Genomic DNA, 21,261 nt, shown 5'->3' on the forward strand with positions numbered 1-21,261 from the left:
TGTAGTGCGTACATGTGCTTGATTATATTTATACAGTATATATATAAACTATATGTACTATATATATTAAACATGACAACAGACTTGACAGTGTAGGTTTATGATTTACTGTGTATTGCCTTTAACTTTTCATTGAATCTTGTTTAGTCCTTGTATATTCTTTTCACAGAGTGGATGCTATTGGTCCTCCCTGAATTTTGACTTAAAGGTTAGAATGTTTCACCTCATAGGGAGAAAAATCAAGGTGATTTAATTTTCTGGAAGGGGCTATGACTGCGCCTGCATGATGTCTGGACTGTTAAAAGTTCAAACCCTCTGGGACATGTGGCTGGACTTTAATCTGTAAATTCTTCTTGCTTGTTCAATCAATAAAATAATCAATAGCCATGTGTCTTCAGTCAATCATACTGCTTTTAATTAATCTGTCATAATATAACATTCTCAGACTCGATTCAATCTATTCTTATTTTAAACAGAATGTTATATATAGTATATAAAATGCATTAGATATATGACATAGTAGTCTGGTGTCACACATTTGTTGATTCCTGCTTTGTTCCCAGCAGCAGTCTGATAGATGCTGCCCCCACCTCCCAGGATTTACACAGGTTTGAATATGTTAGGTAATGCCGTGTTACCTTTCATAGTACCCATGTTCAATAATTGTTTCCAAACCGATAAAATTACTAGTAGGCACTATTGTTAAAGATGGCATCCTGAGCAGGACTATCTTGCTGCCAGAACTGGATTTAAAATACAAAATATATATTGTATACCTAAATCTCTTAATCTTTGCTCTTTTACCTTCAAACAGGACTAGATACGACTCTTCCAAACAGAATACACAGATGGAAAAGAACAATGATGATTTTAGCCGAAATACACACTCTAAAGGGCCAGATCTGTACCTAGAGCAACTGAGCTCTACTCCTTCTATACTTAACCTGCACCCAAACTCTAAACTTAACCATTACACATCAGCCGCCATAGAAACTCAGACCCCTAAACTTAAAAACAACCCCCCGGAATCAAACCCTAACCCTAAAATTAATAGCCCAAACCTTGAGATTAACCCAAACCCTAACCACCAGACACAACAAAACCTAATACATTTTCAACACAAGTGTTAGAACACTCAGAGGAAGAAGACATTTTTGGCCCTCCCGAGCCCAATCCAAAATAGACCAACGAGATATATAAACACTTATTCAAAAAACGTAGACTGGTATTTAGTCCCCAAAACACACACCTTGTAATAGGCAACTCAAACCTTTCTATGATCCCAGAATACCAACAGAACAATATTTAAGTAGGTAGTTATCCTCAGCAATTCTGAAAAAACTAGCACCAAATACGGAAATGGACTCCAGCATTCAGTACTCAGATGCAGTGTGTCAGAAGCACTTGGTTGGCACTGACCTGACACAGACTGACACCGGAGGCACAGGTGAAAATGAAAATAAAAATTTTATTTTTCTTCCGCTGGGGGATCATGTCTTCCCCGTGTCCCTCAGCTACAGCACAGTCGCAAAACATACCAAATGAAAACACCAACACATTCTTCTTCCTCCACTCCTCCCAGGCTGCTTTGTCCTCCTCCTCCCGACTCAGGCGCCTCGAGTGGTGGCTGCAGGCTCTTCTTATAGCCACCCGGAAGTGCTTCATATGATAACCTAATTCAGGCTGCACTTCCGGGTGTGGCTGCATTCCAGCCCACAGGGGCTCGTGCAGCTCCTTTCAGTGGTGGTAAGGGAGCCCAACAGGGCTGAGCCCTGATGTCTCACGCCTGTGGTCCCAATGTAACCCAGGAGGGCTGCCACCATGTGTTCCGGGGGATGTAGTGTGCATCCCATGGCTGCTCCCCCGATCCCAGTGTCAAAGGGGCGTCCCGGTCGGGCATGGGTCCTGGCCATCCGCCACAGCAGCTTCTCTTATTTCAGGTGTTTTCTACTTCAGCAGTGTATTGTTCACTACTTGATAGCGGGTCTTTCTGAAGTGCCCTCTAGTGTCTGCCAGCACTGTGTTATTTCTTGTTCAGTTTTATTCTCTATATGACCATTTCACGTTAATTATTTCATTGTGATTTATAGTTTTTTTCAATACCATGTCCCCTTTTTCAAATTACCACATGCACCACATCCATAGACTATGTGAACTAAACTGTGTATATGTTTGCAATTCTTTCATACAAAGTGCACTCAATCAGCACATGAGTACCTCTCTCAGTCAATGTTTAACCCCAGCAAAATTCTGTCCAACTACAGCAAACTTTTTAGACATTTAGTCTGTTCAAAACAGTTAACTTTCAGTTCAAAATTTAGATCACTAGAGATGGAAATATGCTGCATTTTGACAGAAATGAAACTCTGAGATAGACAAATTATTCAGATCTTAGCAAACATTTCAGTTTTGTAGTTTGCAGTGTTGTTACCATCTATACAGAAATGGTCATATTTGTATTGAAATGTGCACATTTGTGTTTGTGGATGAGGCCGGTTTCAACCTGGCCAGAAGACACAGAAGGCAACTGTGGACGTTCCAGGCTAGAGGTGGACTAACATCACCATGTGTGTGCCAATATCTGGTGATGGACTACAGCTGCATTAGCCCACCATTCACAGGTACAATACAGCATGCCTTAGTGCTTTTCTTCATGAACTGTATGAAAGGCTTTCAGCAGAAGGAGAACAAGAGAGGCAAAGTTTACCAATCTTTGTGATTGTATGGCATGACCTGGCCTTTCATCATTCCTGCCAGGTTACATAGTGTCCTACACCGCAACGCCTTGCAGAAGAAAACAAGACCTATGAGTTCTACAATACCAACAAAGTAATTTATAGTCCTTCTTGATGTAATTTATCTCCATTCCGGACTGCAGATGGTGCAAAACTCCTCACAGACAAGCAACAGATCTTGGATAGTTGAGCAGAACACTTTCGAGAATTGTTGAACTAAATGAACCCAACCTTCAGTCCTTTGAGAAGATTCCCAAACTCCCCAGGTCCCTGAACTAGATAAAGGTCCTTAAGAACAAGAAAGCTGCTGGTGAAGACACTATACCTGTTGAAATATATAAATATGGGGAACTTAATCTTCTTCTCAAATTGACCAATTTCTTCACTCTGTGCTGGAAACGTGGCAAAATTCCTGGCTCATGGAAACATGCTATCATCTTCACCATCTTCCAAAAAAAGGGGGACCGATCGTACTGTGGCAATAGCCATGGTATTTCACTGCTGGATGTTGTTGGGAAAATCCTTGGCCATGTCATGCTTCTCCAGCTACCTTATCACATTGTAGACAGAGTACTTCCGGAGTTGCAAGCTGTCTTTTGTCCTAAACGCTGCGCAATTGTCATGTTCTTCGTTTTCCGTCAACTCCTGGAGAAGGCTCGGGAACACCAGGGAGACATGAGCTTTGCCTTCATTGACCTGAGAAAAGCATTTGATACCGTCAGCCGTGAGATGCTGTGGGAAATTCTCTGTAAGTTTGGATGCCCCCAAAATTCCTTACTAAGCTCTGTCTCTTCCATGATGGAAGGAGGGTGACGGTTCTTGTTGGCAGGGAAACATCTGCTCACTTCAAAACCACTGTTGGTGTCAAGCAAAGCTGTGTTCTGGCTCCGGAGCTTTTCAACATTTATCTTGTCGCCGTCACTCTTTTCTCCAGAAATACACTTGACACCAATGATGGAGTGTGGATCTGGTACCAAATGGATGGCAATTTGTTTAACCTCCAAAGATTGTCAGTCCACTTGAAAACCTCCTCGACAATACTTTAAGAGCTCCAGTATGCTAACAATGTTGAAAGCCTTTCAGAGGACCTTTGAGTCCTTACACTCAGCTTATTCTTGGATGGGCCAGGAAACCAGTACCTCCACGTCAATGATCCTTCAGACTGCCTTCCAGCACACAGATGCTCTAATGGACATCAAGACGGGCAACAAGACACTGGGGAACACACAATGCTTCCCCTACTTTGGAAGCAAAATATCTAGTGATGCCCTTGTGGCTGAGGAGATTGGGAACTGCCCCCCAACTAGCCTCCTCCACATTCGACCACCTACACAAGCAGGCGTTCTGTAACTAAAATCTCCGCATGGCAACCAAGGTTGTGGTATATCACGCGGTATGTATATCAACACTCCTTTATGGATGCGAGTCCTGGACTCCCTACCACAAGCAAATCCTCACACTGGAAGCATTCCACATCCACTGCCTCTAGAAGATTTTGGGAATCACTTGGGAGGACAGGACTCCACACATTAACATTCTGGAACGCTGCTCATTAGCTAGCATACATGGATGAGTCTCGGCTTCCCGGGATGGTCCTCTATGGTGAACTCTCTGAAGGATCCCTACCTCAAGGTGGACCAAAAAATCACTGGAAGGACTCCTTGAAGTGTTCTCTCGAGGCCTGGTCCATTCCACATATGCAGATTGAGACACTTGCTGTGAGCCGCACATTTTGGAGATGGACAGTAAATGAAGGAGTCCATCACTTTGAACAACAACGGACACATCAACAAGAAGAGAAGAGAATGACAAGACATCAACATCGAAACAAATGCACAGTGCCTGGGGGGAGCAATTCCCTTTCCCATCGTGTCCCCGGGTCTGCCTTTCCCAACTTGGCCTGCTCTCCCACCAACACGAACACAGGAGATGGATGTGAAAATGAGAGCGATGGACAAATGGATAGACAGCGTTATCGTTGGATCGACAGACAGCCATGACAGTGAGTGACATAGTAGTCGTATCAGAAGGAGCAGATGCTGTAGTTATGGCAGCAAGAGTCACTTTTGGATGAAGCGTGAAGTGTTTTGGTGGTTGAAATGTGTTTTACATTAAGGGTGAACTAATGTGCTCCAGAGGCACACTTTCATGATTTGGTATGATTTTGGGTCCTCAAAGGTCGCCATCATTTGGACAGCTTCCAGCATTCCGAGGGGCGTGGCCTCTGAGGTTGGGGCCCACGCGTAATCGAGGCGACAGGATAAAAGGACGGCAATGAATGCAAAATCTTATCCGATCTGTGGATACCAAATCTCTGAAGTATTCAAAGTTTATCTTTGTGCTCTCTTCTTGTGCATACTGTCAGTTTTGATCCTCTTGCTCTTTCGACTACGATTATTGTCTCTCACGTTGGGCTTCGGTTTCATTTCACTTTTTGTGTTGTTTTTGTTTTGTTTTTTATGTGCATCTCCTGTTTTTTGCTCAAAAGTTTATCTGCCAGTTCGCTAAACAGAATACATAAAAGGACCACAACAGGACTTCCCACTCTCCTGCAACCCTTTGGGTGTCCAAATGAGAGCTCAACAGGAGGGATTCTGCCTCCCAGCATACTGGGGGACACACGCTACCCCCTTGAGGAAGGGGACACATAGCAACTGGACAGACACACTGCACTGCAAACATTAATGCTGAGGCTATACACACATTAATTAGATTTCAATCCGTCTCAGACAAGTAACACAGCTAATTCTATTTTAAGAGGATAAAGAAAATAAATGTAAACCTGCCCTGTCCATTTCTAACAGTAGGAACTTATGACCTTTCACCCTCATGGCCTCATCTCATTCTGGGTGACCTTTGCAATGACGCAGTAGAAAGTAAGAGGCTTAGGTCTCCCAGATCCCTGAAGGCTCTATAAAGTTCACTCCTTTTGCTTGTGCGCACTGCGGTCTGTGGACTTTAAGCCATTAAACAAGTTCCATGACCTGAGTGCTCCAGACCTTTGGGGTGACAGTTTCAATCCCTCAAGCCATCTGTTTCTCAGAATGGTTTTACTAGGACTTCTCAAGTCCAGCTGGGACACGGCATATGCAGAAAGAGGACCGGATCAATGTTAAAGTGGTGAAGGCCAATGACAGAGAAACAGAAGGATAGAGTGGATCCCGATGCTACAGCCGTGATTGCATTTTGGAATTGCTAATGCCTCCCCAAGAGACCTGAGAGAAGAGTTGTTTTTTTCAGGCTGGCTGTTTGTCTCTTACAGGCCTGCGAGAAAGCTTCGCCCATGGCAGTAATTGAATTCGCTTAGAGGTTGCGTCGTTATTGGTGGGGAGTTGGGTAGACGATGCACAAAAACACAACAGTACTGATTTCATCTTCCCTCCTTGAATTATTCAGGCTGTTTTCAAAAGCTTTCACAGACGTTGAAATGTATAATGCAATTGGGGGCCGAGCAAGTATGCAGGCTGCACCAGCACGTCGTCTCAAATTGTCATTTATGTCAGTCTTTGTTGACATTTAAAAAAAAAACAAAACATGTAACTGTAACAAAGAAATTAGTGTTATCTTCATACATTCATTCGTCCAGTGACCTTTGGGTAGTCTGGTGCTTCGGTAAATATGCTGACAGCCCTGGTGGTCTCTGACCTCAACACAACCCACAGTTAAATATCCAGTATCCATTGCCGGTTGCTCTGTAATGGCACTGGGTCACATCAACAATATGAAGATAGACCAAGAGAGTCCAGTAAAGATGGGCTAGGGAGGTCACCACTGGATGTTATGCAGTTACACATGGTGTGGGATGCTAAAACGTGAGTGGGACACAAACCATTGAAGGGTCATGAAGCCATATTGGAATTCTCTCCATTATGGAAATTTGCTCCTGGGTGTCATTGAGTGAAACTAGTGATGGTGGTGGTGGTGGGGGGGTCACATCTTGATGTGGTTCACTAAAGCATGGGCAGGAAAGATGACCAAGCATAGCCTGTAAAGAAGATGGTCACATCTTCATGTTATCTGACAACAGCTTAGAATGGAGGTATCAAATCTAGTGACACAGAGATGCTAAAGGGAAACAAATAGGGTTTTTTATAGGGGTCTACCCAGAAACAGTTGCTTCTGGATGCCATCCAATGAAACTAGTGCTGGTGACATCACATCTTCATTTTTGTCAGTTAAAGCAGGTTTTGAGGGATAGAAATGAGATACGATGAAGGGTTGGGCTCAAGTCATTGGCCACATTTAAAGATGACTGCAAAAAGTAAAGCAAAAAGTAAAAAATTGTCAGGACTAACGTGGTCCGAGTATATCTTCTACCGATACTATTGTGCTTCAAAGCAGTGCAACAATCCATTAGGGGCTCCGTCTATGACAGTTAAGGGGCGCGCGCTCCGTAAAGTGTGCATTATGTACACAGATTGGGCACCAGTTATGTACATGAAGGGACACATGCTCCATACACCAAGAGGACGCCTCCCATGTCATTGAAGTCAAAATCTAACACTAACTAACCACCTTAGACACTTAGGGGCACTGTGCCCCCTTAACACCTAGGTCTCCAATTGGGCCTTCAGCCAGCACTGCTTCTGAGGCACGAGTTCTGTCACCATCAGCCACAGGTTCAGAAGTGAATGCTGACTTCCAGTCTATCTGCTTCTTATACTGGTTGTGGGGAGGAAGGGGTGGGACTTCTAAGTCCATGGAGGAAGTGATGTCAGAGCTCTTCCTTGAATTTGCCCTCAGTTCAAGAGCTAAAGAAGGAAAGGGTGTCACAAACCATGCCACCCCACTCGCCGTTATCCCGATGCCTATCTAATTCAAGTAAAGTTTGGTTGTAGGGGACACTAACTAAGAAAGCAGGGTGCACCTATGTGCATGCCATGAGGTCACATATTTTGTTTGGGGTGCAATCATGGGCTGTGGAAATTAAGTGGAGAAGCAATCCAGTGAAGCTTTGTTGGGAGGTTGTATGCTGAAGCTTTTGGGCAGGATGGCACGGTTTAACAAAGTGTGAGTAGGGCACTCCATGGAGTGTCATGAGGACATATCTGGGTGCTGTTCAGAAAGCCACAGACTGAAGAAGTTCATGATGAATGTTGTCCAATGAGGTTTTTGTTGGGACGGTGAAGTGTGGGCAACGTGTACATAGTTGGGAGCTGCCTAGGCAGGCGTAGACAGGAATGGTAATTTCTAGACACCACCCAGTGTACTTTACATAAGCAATGTTGGACTCAAACTATTGTGATTATATGTGAACAGGAGAAGGCACATTTTCATGCTGTTGCTTAGAAAATGTAGAAAGGAGAGAAAACAAAGTTGGCAGCATGTGCTGATAGTGCATTGCTGCACCAATCACACAATGCACCACCTGGATTGGGACTCGAGTGCAGTGGGTGATACCTTAGCACTACACTGGAACGGTGTGAAACAAGATGACCAGTAAAGCTGTGCATGACTGGAAAATGTTGTTGTGCAGACAGTAGTCGGTTCTGTCAAGGATTAAGTGCAATTTGTCCATCCACAAGAGGCAGATGAAGTTGCTGTTCCCCTGAGGACAGTTTGGTTAGTGGTGAGGGTGGAGCTGATGGGAAGGGGGGGACTTTATACTAGAAACACATGGAGAACGTTTGGCGACTGTAGCAGTGGTGGTGACGACTGCCTGATGGCAGGCGATTAGAAAATGCAGGCTCATCAATTCTTTTGAGGCACCAATTACATAAAGTGCACGGCTGGGGGTGGTGGAGTGGGGGGTTGCTGAACACTCACATCCACACCCTGTCCAGTCGGAGTGTCATGTTAGGTTAGGACAGGAAAGGAGGAGATGGAGAACCGAGCTGAGAGAACCTTCACCCCGAGGCAGCTCCTCTTCTAACACCACACTTTAGAAATTAAGAAGCACCTTCACATAGACTATAACCAACCAATGAATCAGTCTTTATTTTATACAGTACTGTAGCACCACCACAGGGGTTATTGTACACTGTTTAGCCCCCAGCACTGACCTTTCACCTTTTGAGCATTACTGACTTTGCCCTTTCACCCTGCCATGTGCCTTAGCTTTCACCTTTCATCCCATCTTCTTTCCTCTCTGGTTCTGCTCTTTCACCTTCTTGTCCACAGCCCTCATCTTAACAGATCACCTTGCCATGCGTCTCTGGCTTTCCTTTCTCACTTTTGCATGAGCCCTTGGTATATTCTGCTGTGCCCATATGACTTTACTCTTTCAACTGTGTCGTGCTAACCTGGCTCTCCACAATCAGACCTTGGTGTCCCCCAGGTTCTAATCTTGTCACCCTGCTGTGCCCCACTACTCTATTCATTTCACCCATCCATGACCCTGAGCCTGGTTTTAGCATCTTTCCCCTTTGCTGGCCCTTTGCTTTATTCTTTTCGTCCCAGTATTATCACCTACTTGTGCCCTTTCACTCTTTTGTGCTTTCCTTTTTCTTAAACTCTTACTCTGTTTTATATCCGTGGCCCTGCCACTTCCTCAGGTTGGCCCACTAGCACTGCCACCTGGCCCTGTCATACTCTTTTCTGGCTGTGCTTCTTCTGGCTTTATTTTCTGATCCTGTCGTTCACTCTTGGCTTGGTCCTATCCCCCCACTCCAAGTATGCCCCTTGGTTTATGCCTTCACCATCGTATTATTTGCTCCTTCCACTGTCCTTTATTTTTCTCATCTTTTCTCTTTCATGCTAAATGGAAACAGATAGGGTTTGGATAAGCATCAATCCAGAAACAAGTGGGATGAAGAAGTTTCTTCTGGCTGTAAAGAAGATGGTCACATCTTCATGTTATCTGACAAAAGCTTAGAATGGAGGTATCAGATCTAGCGACATAGAGATGCCAAAGGGAAACAAGTAGGGTTTTTATAGTCTCCCCAGAAACAGTTGCTTCTGGATGGCATTTGATGAAACTAGCACTGGGGACATCACACCTGCATTTTTGTCCATTAAAGCGTACAAACAACATAAGATGAAGCTGATGCTGCTGCTAGATGCTGCTAATATCTGCAGTTTGTGCCACTGCACTTTTTAGTGTCACCATATTTTTCATCCCCTGCCACACCACCAGGCCATGTCCCGCGGTTTTTGTTATATCATAGGCTCCTAGTTTTGGCTTTCACCTTGCCGTGCTTCCCTGGCTTTACACTTTCACTCAGTTGTTCAGACTTATCTCTGCCATGTCCCCCTGGGTTTGCAGTCTGCTCCAGCTGTGCTCTTTCACTCTGCCATGTCCCCTTTGCTTTATCAGGCGTTACCTGTTCACTGTGCCAGCTTTTCCATTTCATTCTTTTGTTCATCTCTGGCTTTTCAATTCCTCCACACTTTGATGTGCGTTTCACTCTTTTGTACATCTCTGGTTTAACCCTTGGCTTCAGACTGGGACACTCTTGTTCATTGACCGTGCCACAGGACCCCCCGACCTCCCAGCTTTTCCCTTCCATCCTGTTGTTGGCTGCAGTGTTACTCCGTTCTGCTTCTTTCACCTTTTTGAACAGTATATCCCTGATCCTGACCGTATCACGCAGCCATTCCCAACGGCCTCCTTTCTTTCCCTCTGCCGTGGTCCCCTGGCTTTATCCTTTTAACTTTGCTTTGTCTTGCCAGCTATGAACTTTCACCACCTTGTGTGTTGCTAGCTGAGCGCATTCACCTTACCTGACAGCCCCAGTTCTGTTTTTGGCTTTACACTTTTACCCAATTATGACAACTTGGCTCTGCCCCATCACCATGCTGTGTGCTCTTTCCTCCTGCAATGCCCCTCTTTCCCACCTTTGCCTGTTCATCCTAAAATGGTTGCCTTTACTCTGTCCTTTCATCATCTTGGCTGGCTTTATTCTTTCACTTTTCTTCTTCTTCTTAGGCCAGTCTTTTTCACCATCTTGTTCCCATCTATGGCCAAGTTGCCCAATTCCTCAGTTGTGCTATTTCCTTTTGCAATGACTACCCCCCCACCCCCCACCCCCCTTTAGCTTTACCCTCTTGCACATCTTTGACTGTTTTACTATGCAGTGAATCCCCTGCTTTAATGTTTCACCATCTTCTGTCTTGCTAGCTGAGCTCCTTCACCCTGCCTTACTGTTCCAGTTCTGCTTTTGGCTTTACGTTTTCACCCAGTAGTGCCATCTTAGCTTTGCCCCTTCACCTTGTCATATGCTGCCCAGCTGTGCTCTTTCTTTCTACAATATCCACCATTAACCTTACCATCTTGCACATCTTTGGCTCTGCCCGTTCACCACCCTTTCACCATCTCGTGTGTTGCTAGTTGACCACATTCACCCTAACTTGCACCTCCATTTCTGCTTCTGGCTTTTTGATTTAATCTACCCAGTTATGCCAACTTGGTTCTGCCTGGTGCTCTTTCCTTGCGTAATACCCCACTTTAGCACATCTTTCCCTCTGCCTGTTCACCCTACAATGATTACCTCTGCTTTGCCCTTTCACCATCTTGGTGGCTCCTGGCTTTATTCTTTCACTTTTCTTCTCCTTGTTAGCCCAGCCATCTCACCATTTTATTCTCAGGTGGCACAACTGCCCAGTTGTATTATTTCCTTCTGCAATGCTTTTAGCTTTACCTATTTGCACATCTTAGACTCTGTCCATTCACCTACAAGAATTCTGTCTGCTTGACCCTTTCACCATCTTGTGTGTTGCTAGCTGAGCTCCTTCACCCTACCTTGCAGTCTGTTTCTGTTTTTGGTTTTGTGCTTTCACCCAGGTGTGCCATCATAGCTCTACCCCCTCACCCTGCCATGCACCACCCAGCTGTGCTCTTTCCTACCACAATCCCCTCCATTAACTCTACGCAATTGCCCATCTTTGACTCTGCCCTTTCACCACACAGCCTTCTCTCATCCTGGTTGCCCCAGCCTTTAGCCTTTCACTTTGCTTCCCCTTACTAGCCCACCATGTGCCTCTCCTGCTTTTTCTACTTCTTCCTGCCATGGCCCCCATTTGCCAATCCTTCCATCATTTTTCTCATTTCTGGCGGTGCCCTTGCCGGTACTTTCTCATTTTCTTGTGTAGCCTGTCATGAGCCCCCCTGGACACACTCTTGTCTTCTACTTTGTCACCCTCTTGTGTATGTTTGTCTCTGCCCTTTTACCGTTTAGCACCCCTTGAACCTTTCTGGCTCCAGCCTACCACCCTGTAGCTGAATGCATTCTCTCAGCCTTGCAGCCCTGGTTTTGTGTTCCACTGGCTTTTATTTTCTTCAACAATAAGCCAATTGTATTCCAATTTTTCTTTGAGCAGAGTTCCAAATCCCACCCCACTCACCAGCACATTTTCAGGTAAGAAGCCTGTGCTTGATAAGACTGATGATGATGGTGAGCTCATGTTCATTGATTTGTTTTTTTTACCCCTCGACTTCAGGCAGGTTAAATGACTCACTAGACGCCACATCACTAGTGGTCACCGATGGGGCAGCCTTGTAGTTTCATCTCCAATGTTGTCATCTCCACTAAGCCACACTGTTTCTCTGTATTTGTTTAACTGGCTGATGCTTCAAAGAATATAGGAGTTTCACATTTTAAATTGATGCCCAGCAGGCCTAGCAATAACAGCCTCTGTTCCTTTAAATTCAAAGGCGTGGACCTGCTGTCCTTGTCACTGAGGAACAGAAGCTATTTAATAATGAAAAAGCACCAGAGCCTGGGATTCACTCACTCCTGGCAGCCACATGCAAAGGCCCAATAAAGGCTGCGGGGCGGGGAGCTGAATTAGAATGACATCATTAGCTCAGTGAAGGGGGGTGGGGGCGGGTCTGAGCAGCCAGCCGCACATACACGATACGCACACACACACACACACGCGCGCACACACACACACGCGCACACACACACACACACATAAGCACAGTGAGGGAGAGCAGAGCCCAGGAGGAGACTCACGCCATCGGGCAATGCTGCTGAAGCCCAAGTATGACCGCTTCCGCAATGACTCGGTGACCTCGTCAGATGACCTCATGCAGAGCCTCGCAATGAGTGGGAAAGTGGCAGGCACCCCAGTCACCTCCTCGGTCACCCCACAGACCCCTTCGCTCATCCCGCTTGACCGTCAGGACCGCCGCCCTGGCCCTCCAGCTTTGGCCGACTCCCCGTGCACTGACCAGGACGTGGCCACCACTTTCTGCATGCTTATTCCCAAGATGCCTCAATGGAAGTTTGCTAACCCATCTACTTTTCTCGGCAGGGGATCTGGTAATAAGGAACTCGGGAACAAAGTAGGAGCAGGCAGCCCAGGGGCAGGAACCCCATCTGGCAGTGTCTCCAACCCGGTTGCTAGCTTAGCAGCTGTCCTGAACTCCTGTGACCCTGTCTGTGTTACCCCTTGCTCCTTGCAGGCCATGAACAGACTTCGCAGCGGTGGCAGCAGCAACAGCAACATGGGTACAGCTGGTGGAGAAGCACCAGCACCTGCCCCGGGGAGTGCAGGCAATACCCCAACAGTGGGACGGTGGGCCAGAGTGGATGGCATGAGAATTGGGGGCGAGGACTTCACCCATAGAGGCAGCTTCATCAACAAGCCCTCTCAGGGATGGCTACACCCGGACAAGAAGATCCTGGGATCGGGAGCTCACTACATTGTCAGGGTAAGCCAGTCTTTCTCTATTTCTCTATCTGTTTGTTTTGTCAGAGGCATGTCCCCTGTTCTGCTGGGGGATGTCAGGGGATGGAGAGGTAAAGCTAAACATAGCCCTTTTGAATTTGTGTTCTCCCACTGCTGAACGAATGATTCTGTGAGTTACGCTGAGCTTAACCTTGTGTAGATAGATAGATAGATAGATAGATAGATAGATAGATAAAGTGAAAGGCACTATAAGATAGATAAAGTGAAGGGCACTATATGATAGATAGATAGATAGATAGAGTGAAATGTACTATATGCTAGATAGATAGATAGATAAAGTGAAAGGCACTCTAAGATAGATAGATAAAGTGAAAGGCACTATATGATAGATAGATAGATAGATAAAGTGAAATGCACTATAAGATAGATAGATAAAGTGAAGGGCACTATATGATAGATAGATAGAGTGAAAGGCACTATATGCTAGATAGATAGATAGATAGATAGATAGATAGATAGATAGTAATTTATTTGTTCCAAATGGGAAGTTTAGCTTTTAGAGAAGCTCACAAATTTAGTAATGGTATAACAAACATCAACAATTCCCCTCAAACACACACAAGAATTACAGAAAGGAAGGAAACAACTTCTGATATAGCCAAAGATAAGAGAGCAGTCTGCTTTACCCATCTTACGCACCCAGCAGAAGTTGGTGTCTTGGTAGTGGTGCCATGGCCATTGATTCTTCCTTGAGAGCCAAATCTTTCCAAGCTGGTGAGTGGCAACTTTGTTTTCTACTAAGATGGCTGTATCAGGTTTTATTTTTATAGCACTCTCCAAAGCAAACTATACTCACAGCCCCAGAGTCTTTGGTTCAAATGCAGTACTGGGCACTGTTGACAATGCGCAGGTCCCCTATGCTTGTTTGGGGTTTTCTTCTGGCACTTTGACATGCCAGAATTGACAATTGACAATTATGAGGGAGTGAGTGCCCTAATGTGGACTATACCAGATCCAGAGTTGGCTCCCAGCTGGTGTGCAATATTGCCAGGACTGGCACCGAACTGGATAATCAGTGTAGAAAATGGATGGGTGAATAGTTTGAAAATATTCAATGACTCTAAGCTGCCAAGTTTGCTAACTGCCTTTGTCAGGAAGCCGTTTTATCAAATTGGGTAGCAGGAGGTTATCAGAGTTCCAGCAAGGGTGCAGCCAAGATTTCATCTCTTCTTGATGAAAGCACTGCATGCGGTCAACAATAAAAGAAGACACTCCCTCCTTTAGAAGAGCACTGTGTGGTCTAGTGGTAGTGTTTTAAACAGATGGAGGCAGTGGTGATTTCCAGCTCCCCTGACCAGCCAGCCTGTCTTTCTGCATCTGGGTGATATAGCTTATGGTTAATGGTGGCAGGCCTGCCCATCTCAGTGCACTCTCTCCTCAGACGCCAGCGTACTTGCCTGTCTTGGAATGGTGTCTCCTGGGGACTCTGCTTCAACCATCTGCCAGGATCAGTTCTCGTTTAGGAGTCGTGTAAAGAGCCAGATCCAGGTACCAGTTAGAGCAGTGCTGATGGCGACTGAAATTTGAGCGCGTCAGGCTTTGTGTAATCATGATGTAACATTGGCAGATCCACATAATAAAATTCAACAGCAGTGTCAGCCAAAGCCTATTGGACACAAGGCAGGAATCAACCCTGGATGGGGAGTCAGTCTGTCATAGACCCAACTTGCACAGATTCCAAACTTGAGCCTCCTACTAACCTGACAGACATGGGGAGAACGTGCAGACTCCACACAGACAGTGACGCAAGCACTGGATTTGCACTGAGGCAGCGGCACTACTTTGAAAGCAGTCTTTAATTAGAACATCAGAACATTTTTGACAAGTACAGGCCATTTAGCCTAACAACCCCATTTATTCTATTCACCTAACTCCTCCAAAATGAGTTGTGTTTTGAAAATCGCTAAAGTCCTATTGCTACTACACTACTTGGTCACTTATACCACATGTCTATGGTTCTCTGGTTAAAGTTTGTGTGAAATTTACCCTTAACAAGTTTCCAACTGTGCCCCCGTGTTCTTGATGAACTCATTTTAAAGTCACAGTCTCCATCCACTGGACTAATTCCCTTCATAATTTTAAACCCTTCATTCATGTCACAACTTACTATTTTTATTTACAACTTAATCTCCTATTGCTTAAACTGAAAAGGCTCAGCTCTTTTCATCTTTCCTCATAACTCAAAGCTCTCAGTCCTGGAATCAGCCTTGTCGCTCTTCTCTGGACTTTCTCTAGCACTGCTATGTCTTTTTTTTTAGGCCCACAACTGCATACAGTACTTCAGTAGAGCAATACAGAGCACAGCCGCCTCTGTCTTGTACTCTACACATCAAGGCGCTATATACCCCAACATTCCGTTAGCCTTCTTAATGGCCTCTAATCACTGTATGGCAGTTGAGTCCACTATGAGTCCTAAATCCTTCTCATAAGGTGTACTCTTGATTTTTAGACCACCCATTGTGCATTCAAACCTAACCTTTTTATTTCTCGTGTAAAACTTTACATTTACTGACATTAAATTTCCTCCGCCACAAATCTGCCCAAGCCTGTATGCTATCCAAGTCCCTCTGTGATGATTCAACAGATTTGAGATTATCTGCCAGTCCCTTTAGCTTGGTATCATCTGCTGACTTAATCCATTATCTAACCCGCTATATACAAACTATAGGGTCACGGGGGTCTGCTGAAGCCAATCCCAGCCAACACAGGGTGCAAGTCAGGAAACAAATCCCGGGCAGGGCGCCAGCCCACCGCAGGGCGCACACACACACACCCCCACACACCAAGCACACACTAGGGACAATTTAGAATGGCCAATGCACCTAACCTGCATGTCTTTGGACTGTGGAAGGAAACCCACACAGACACGGGGAGAACATGCAAACTCCACGCAGGTTGTTATTTATATTCTTATCCAAATCATTTATGTATAAAGATAGCAGTGGCCCCTAAGAGACACTACTCTTAACATGAACAAATGCTGATAAGGCTCCTCACAACATAACTCTAGTTATAGCATCCTAGATTTATTGTTGGAGCAAATTAAACAAGTTGTGTGGGGTCATGCTGCCCCTTAGCATAGATTGATTATTGTTCTCCATAATAAAGCTGTCATTGTAAATAATAATTGTATGGCAGTCTGCAGTGCTTTCTGTAAAAGTTGAAAGGGCAAAGGTGGTCAAGCCTAAAGGAGAACACATTAAGCATATTAAGGCAATCCCATATTCCTTCATTTTCCTAACCTTCTTATCCTAATAGGTTGTAGGACGCTGTGCCCAATCCAGGCAGCATCTGGGTTTGCAAGACAGAATCCAGTCTGACACGACTTACTCACACACTCAGCCACTGATCCAATTGAATCAAGCAGTCAGGGCCGGTCAACTAAACACACACGCCTTTGACATGTAGGAGGAAATCAGTCCACCTAAAAATACAAAATAAAAAAAAACACAGAGATACTGGGAGAATGTATAGGTACAGACTGTGCTAACCACTGTGCCACTGTGCTGCTCTCAATAGTAAACATAACATGACATTCCCAATACTAGTTTATCCAATTGAGGGGTCACAGGGTGGGTGGCGTGACATGAAGACATGAAGCAGTAGACCCATAAATCTGATTTACAATCACCAGTTAACCTAAATCACCCATTTTTCTGGATGTGGGAGGAAGCCTAAAGTACCTAAGGGGAAATACAGGCAGATACAGGGAGAACGAACAAAGTCCACATAGATAACAACAAGGCACAGGATTTGAACCCAGGACAGTGAAGCTGAGAGGCAAAAGGGCTAAGCATTGCACTACCCAGTAGAAGTCAAGCATTTTCCAAACCTGCTTATTGCAATACAGTCTCACAGAGGGCTGGGGGCTTTCCCAGCAATGAACACTCAGTGGGTGAAACGCCATGCAGGACATACTCACTCATGTCAGGCCAGTTCAGAGTCACCAATCAACCAAACACAGACATTTTCTGTGGTGAGTACTGTTAGGGAAACATTCTTGATCCCGAATTCCTCTTGATCCCAGGTTCGCATTGTAGACAGAATGCAAAGATTCTCAGGATTCCAGCAAGTAAATAAGAAATTAGTTTAACAGAGACGCCTCAAGAACATACCATGCAAGGTGTTAGTCTTACACTTGTATCACAGACTGCAATCAGACAAAGCTTTATACATATGGATATACAAGAGGATCTTTAGCATATAGATGATATGATCCAAATCTTTAGGCAAGCACATGTTTTTAAAAGGTAAAGTAGGACGATCTAAACATGAATAATGGAATATGTCATAATGCTGGGACTCAAGGTCAGGTGCGGCTTCCTAGAGGAGCGTCTGCATACTTTAAAGCAGGGAGACAAAATTCAGTATGAAGCGTCTTTATTGTAATGGCGATCTTAAGGCATCCTTTCAAGGGGAAGTTCAACACAACTGCATCTCTAAGGACAATATTTGCTTATTTAAAATATACTTAAACATTGACTTATTATCCAAGGCGACATAACATTTATGATACAATTGGTTATATTTCTATAGGTTTTCCAGTTGAAGCACAGGCAGTTGAATTGACTTGTTCAGGGTCACACAGCGTCAGTAGCGGGATCTGAATGCACAGCCTCAGGGTTTGAAGTCCAAAGTGCCTGCCATATCACATTACCATGTGAGGTTAAGACTCTAAGATGCAAAAAAGGTTATCAAAAAGATTTTGTTCAAACGTTGTCTTTGAGCAAGTAAAGCAACCTTGCACTTAATATTCATAGAAAGTACTGCTTTCCTCAACATAAAGAGTCATACTGCTAAGGGATATCTAAACATCATCTTCATCATTCTGACTGGATGAGAGTTCACTTGGAATAACCAACACCTGCTCTCAGCAGCTCCACCTAGTGGCACCCATGGCACTCCGCAGAGCTACCCAACAGGACTACAGCTCCCAGGTTGCCCTGCAGGTATGCGCATTGGCGCTCCATTAAAGGGAGGCTGCCACCTAGCGCACTGGGGGAGTATACAGCCCTGATAGGTAGTCTGGCCCTGTACTTCAATTATATTGGCCTTCCAGCGAGGCAAGGGTCCACCCATTCATATTCATGAAGCCAGTCGATCCTTGCCTTCTATTACACCACATAATAAATTTCTCCATTCGTCCTTTTTTTGTCATCTTCTTCCCCCTGGTGGTGCAGTGGTAGCGCTGCTGCCTCGCAGTAAGGAGTCCTGGGTTTGCTTCCCGGGTCCTCCCTGCGTGGAGTTTGCATGTTCTCCCCATGTCTGCATGGGTTTCCTCCCACAGTCCATAGACATGCAGGTTAGGTGCATTGGCGATCCTAAATTGTCCCTAGTGTGTGCTTGGGGTGTGGGTGTGTGTGTGTATCCTACGGTGGGCTGGTGCCATGCCCAGGATTTGTTCCTGCCTTGCACCCTGTGTTGGCTGGGATTGGCTCCAGCAGACCCCCGTGATATAGCGGGATATAGGATAATAGGATATAGCGGGTTGGATAATGAATGGATGGATTCTCCCGCAACACCGAGTCACTAGGAATCCGCACAGGAACAAACCCCGGACTTGATGCCAGTCCATGGCAGGACATATTCATGCTCACTGCAGCACTCACCTGGTAATTCAGGGAAGGAGACATTAGAACATTAGAACATCATGATGAGAACAGGCCATTCGGCTCAATGAGCTCATTAATCCTGTTCACTTTGATTACCCCAAAATAGCTTTAGGTTGAGATTTGAAGGTCTCTGAAGTCCTGCTCTCCACCACAGTACTCATGTTGTATGTGTCTAATGATGTTTGTGTGAAGAACAACTTTCTAACATTCTTGTAAAGTCTTCCCTTAAAAAATTTCCAACTGTGCCCCCATGTTCTTGTTGAACTCATTTTAAAGTAAGAGCCTTGGTCCTCTGTACTAATTCCCTTCCGAATTTTAAATACTTAGATCATGTCACCTCTTAATCTCCATTTGCTTAAAAACAAGAGTAACTGCAGAAAAACACTGGCACTCTGGAAAGTGTGTTGATTTCATATTCTGGGCATTGAACCTCTGTCTCTGAATTGAGGAATAACATTTATTTGAAATCAGTAACTCCGGGTTTAATTCTCATCCCTATGAATCATGCATCCCTCCATCAAACCCAGAAAATCTAATTTGTGGTCAAGGGGGGATCTGGAAGTAATTTCTTATTACACCATATCATAAAATAGGGAAGGCAGCTCCTGATGTTCTTCCACGTCTGGAATCTTTTCATTAGACTCCACAGAAATGACACCTTTACTATCCAGAAAGCACAAAGAAGGGAGAACACAGGGAAAGCATGAAGTATCAAAATGTAAGACCCTTTGGGCTTAGATACACTATATGGGTTGTCTTTTGGTTTTGGAGGCTTCCCCTTATCCTTACCCAGCCCAGGAATTCCCTCTCATCTGGGGTCTTTCAGTCTTGCAAGCTTGTCAGCCTTCACCCTCAACTTCTTTTCCAGTTCCAAAATCATTGGGAAGCTTGTAAGAAATGCCTTTAAATTGCACACTGGCTTTAATTTTAAGGTTGAGGTGGGTCTTTCAAGTTTAGGAGCCACCAAATCACAGTACCCCCCTGGTAAGATCTGCAGAGCACTGCACCCCTAGAATGTGCCCGCCTTAAAAATAGCAGCTGAGCTTCTTGTATTCTGTTAAAAAGGTAACACCTACTCTGCTGCTTTCACCACCTGTGCATTGGCTCCTAACAGCCATGATGATGTTCTTTTACTAAGGTTCATCAGGACTAGCAGACAGAAGGCTTAATGAAATTAGGTGAGCTTGTTTATAAGACCTTAACGAGCAGATACTGTATGCTACCAGAGTTCTGGGCTCAAGTCTTGGACTGCACTTTAACTTTAAATGTTTCCTGTGCATCACCCTCTTGCCAGCTCCACAGGACCGCTGTGATTGCTCAAGTGACCGCCTAGGGTCTCCACTGCCTCCTGGTGGGCACTCTTTCTTCATACTGAGGTACAGAGAGATGTACTCTGACATCCCCTTGTGACTCTATTCTCTGTCTCGCTGCATTAGCCTTGGCACAACTCTCCCCATGTCTTGAGCCATCTTGGTGTAGTCGCTGGTCCTGGCAAACCCTCCACCCTTTTCTCGGCTTTTAAAAGGTATATCATTGTAATTCAGTGATTATATGTTGATTTGTCTTTAAAATGTGTGATAGGTTGCCACACTGCCTAGGGCTGGCTTTTACCTTACACAGGGTTCTGCTGATATTCTAAACTGGATTAAGAAGCATGAAATTATAATCTGTGAAAGCCATTGCTCCTTCCATCCTTCCTCTTTAGCACTTTTGCTGAGAATTGTCAATGTAGTATTGGTGTTCATTTTTCATTCATTTTCTAGTCGCATTTAATCCAATACTGGGTTAAGTCAGAGCTGGCACCTGTCCTGGCAGTACCAACTACAAAGCAGGAATCAAGCCTAATTCAGGAAATCAGCCCACCATGTCATACAGTGGTCACTCATACCAGGCCAATTCAGAGTCAACCTAACCTGCAAGTATTTGGAAGTAAACAGGAAGATTTTAGAGACAGGGAGATCATTCAGCCTCCACACAGACAGTGCCCAGCCTGGACTTTGACACCAGAGCTTTGTAGCTGTAAGGCAACAGCATATCCCTTTTCACCATTTCCTATGAAATCCTTTTAAATGATCTCAGCTCATCTTATTGTAATCACATTTTTTGTCTGCTTGCTCTGAAGAGCGCCAGGAACCTACAAGAAAAGCCTGATTGTGGCTGCTTGTAGCTACGTTCTTATTCTTTTAGGACATTAGAACAATTTTAACAAGAACAGGGCCACAAAACTCACCAATTGTATGGTTTTCAATTTCCCCAAAATGGCATCAAGCTGAGATTTG

General features: G+C 44.8%; 1 protein-coding gene and 1 long non-coding RNA gene across 11 annotated transcripts in view; one reads left to right on the forward strand and one right to left on the reverse strand.

Moving 5' to 3' along the window:
* Positions 1 to 21,261, forward strand: part of shc2 (SHC (Src homology 2 domain containing) transforming protein 2) — a 112,833-nt gene that overhangs the window by 25,155 nt on the left and 66,417 nt on the right. For 4 of the 10 annotated variants that reach the window (XM_039766847.1, XM_039766841.1, XM_039766843.1 and 1 more), the window contains one exon: positions 13,084 to 13,332. In XM_039766847.1, the coding sequence (XP_039622781.1) occupies positions 13,087 to 13,332 (246 nt within the window). In that variant the 5' untranslated portion in view covers positions 13,084 to 13,086. Of the gene's footprint in view, positions 1 to 169; positions 245 to 8,459; positions 13,333 to 21,261 lie in introns of those variants that run through there. The other 6 variants (XM_039766840.1, XM_039766842.1, XM_039766844.1 and 3 more) reach the window with 4 other exon arrangements.
* Positions 17,755 to 21,261, reverse strand: part of LOC120537708 — an 88,543-nt gene continuing 85,036 nt past the window's right edge. The window contains exon 4 of the long non-coding RNA XR_005635376.1: positions 17,755 to 18,044. This is a non-coding gene — a long non-coding RNA (uncharacterized LOC120537708). The remainder of the gene's footprint in view (positions 18,045 to 21,261) is intronic.

This window comes from Polypterus senegalus, chromosome 10, assembly GCF_016835505.1.
Source record: "Polypterus senegalus isolate Bchr_013 chromosome 10, ASM1683550v1, whole genome shotgun sequence".
In the NCBI taxonomy this organism is placed as follows: Eukaryota; Metazoa; Chordata; class Cladistia; order Polypteriformes; family Polypteridae; genus Polypterus; species Polypterus senegalus.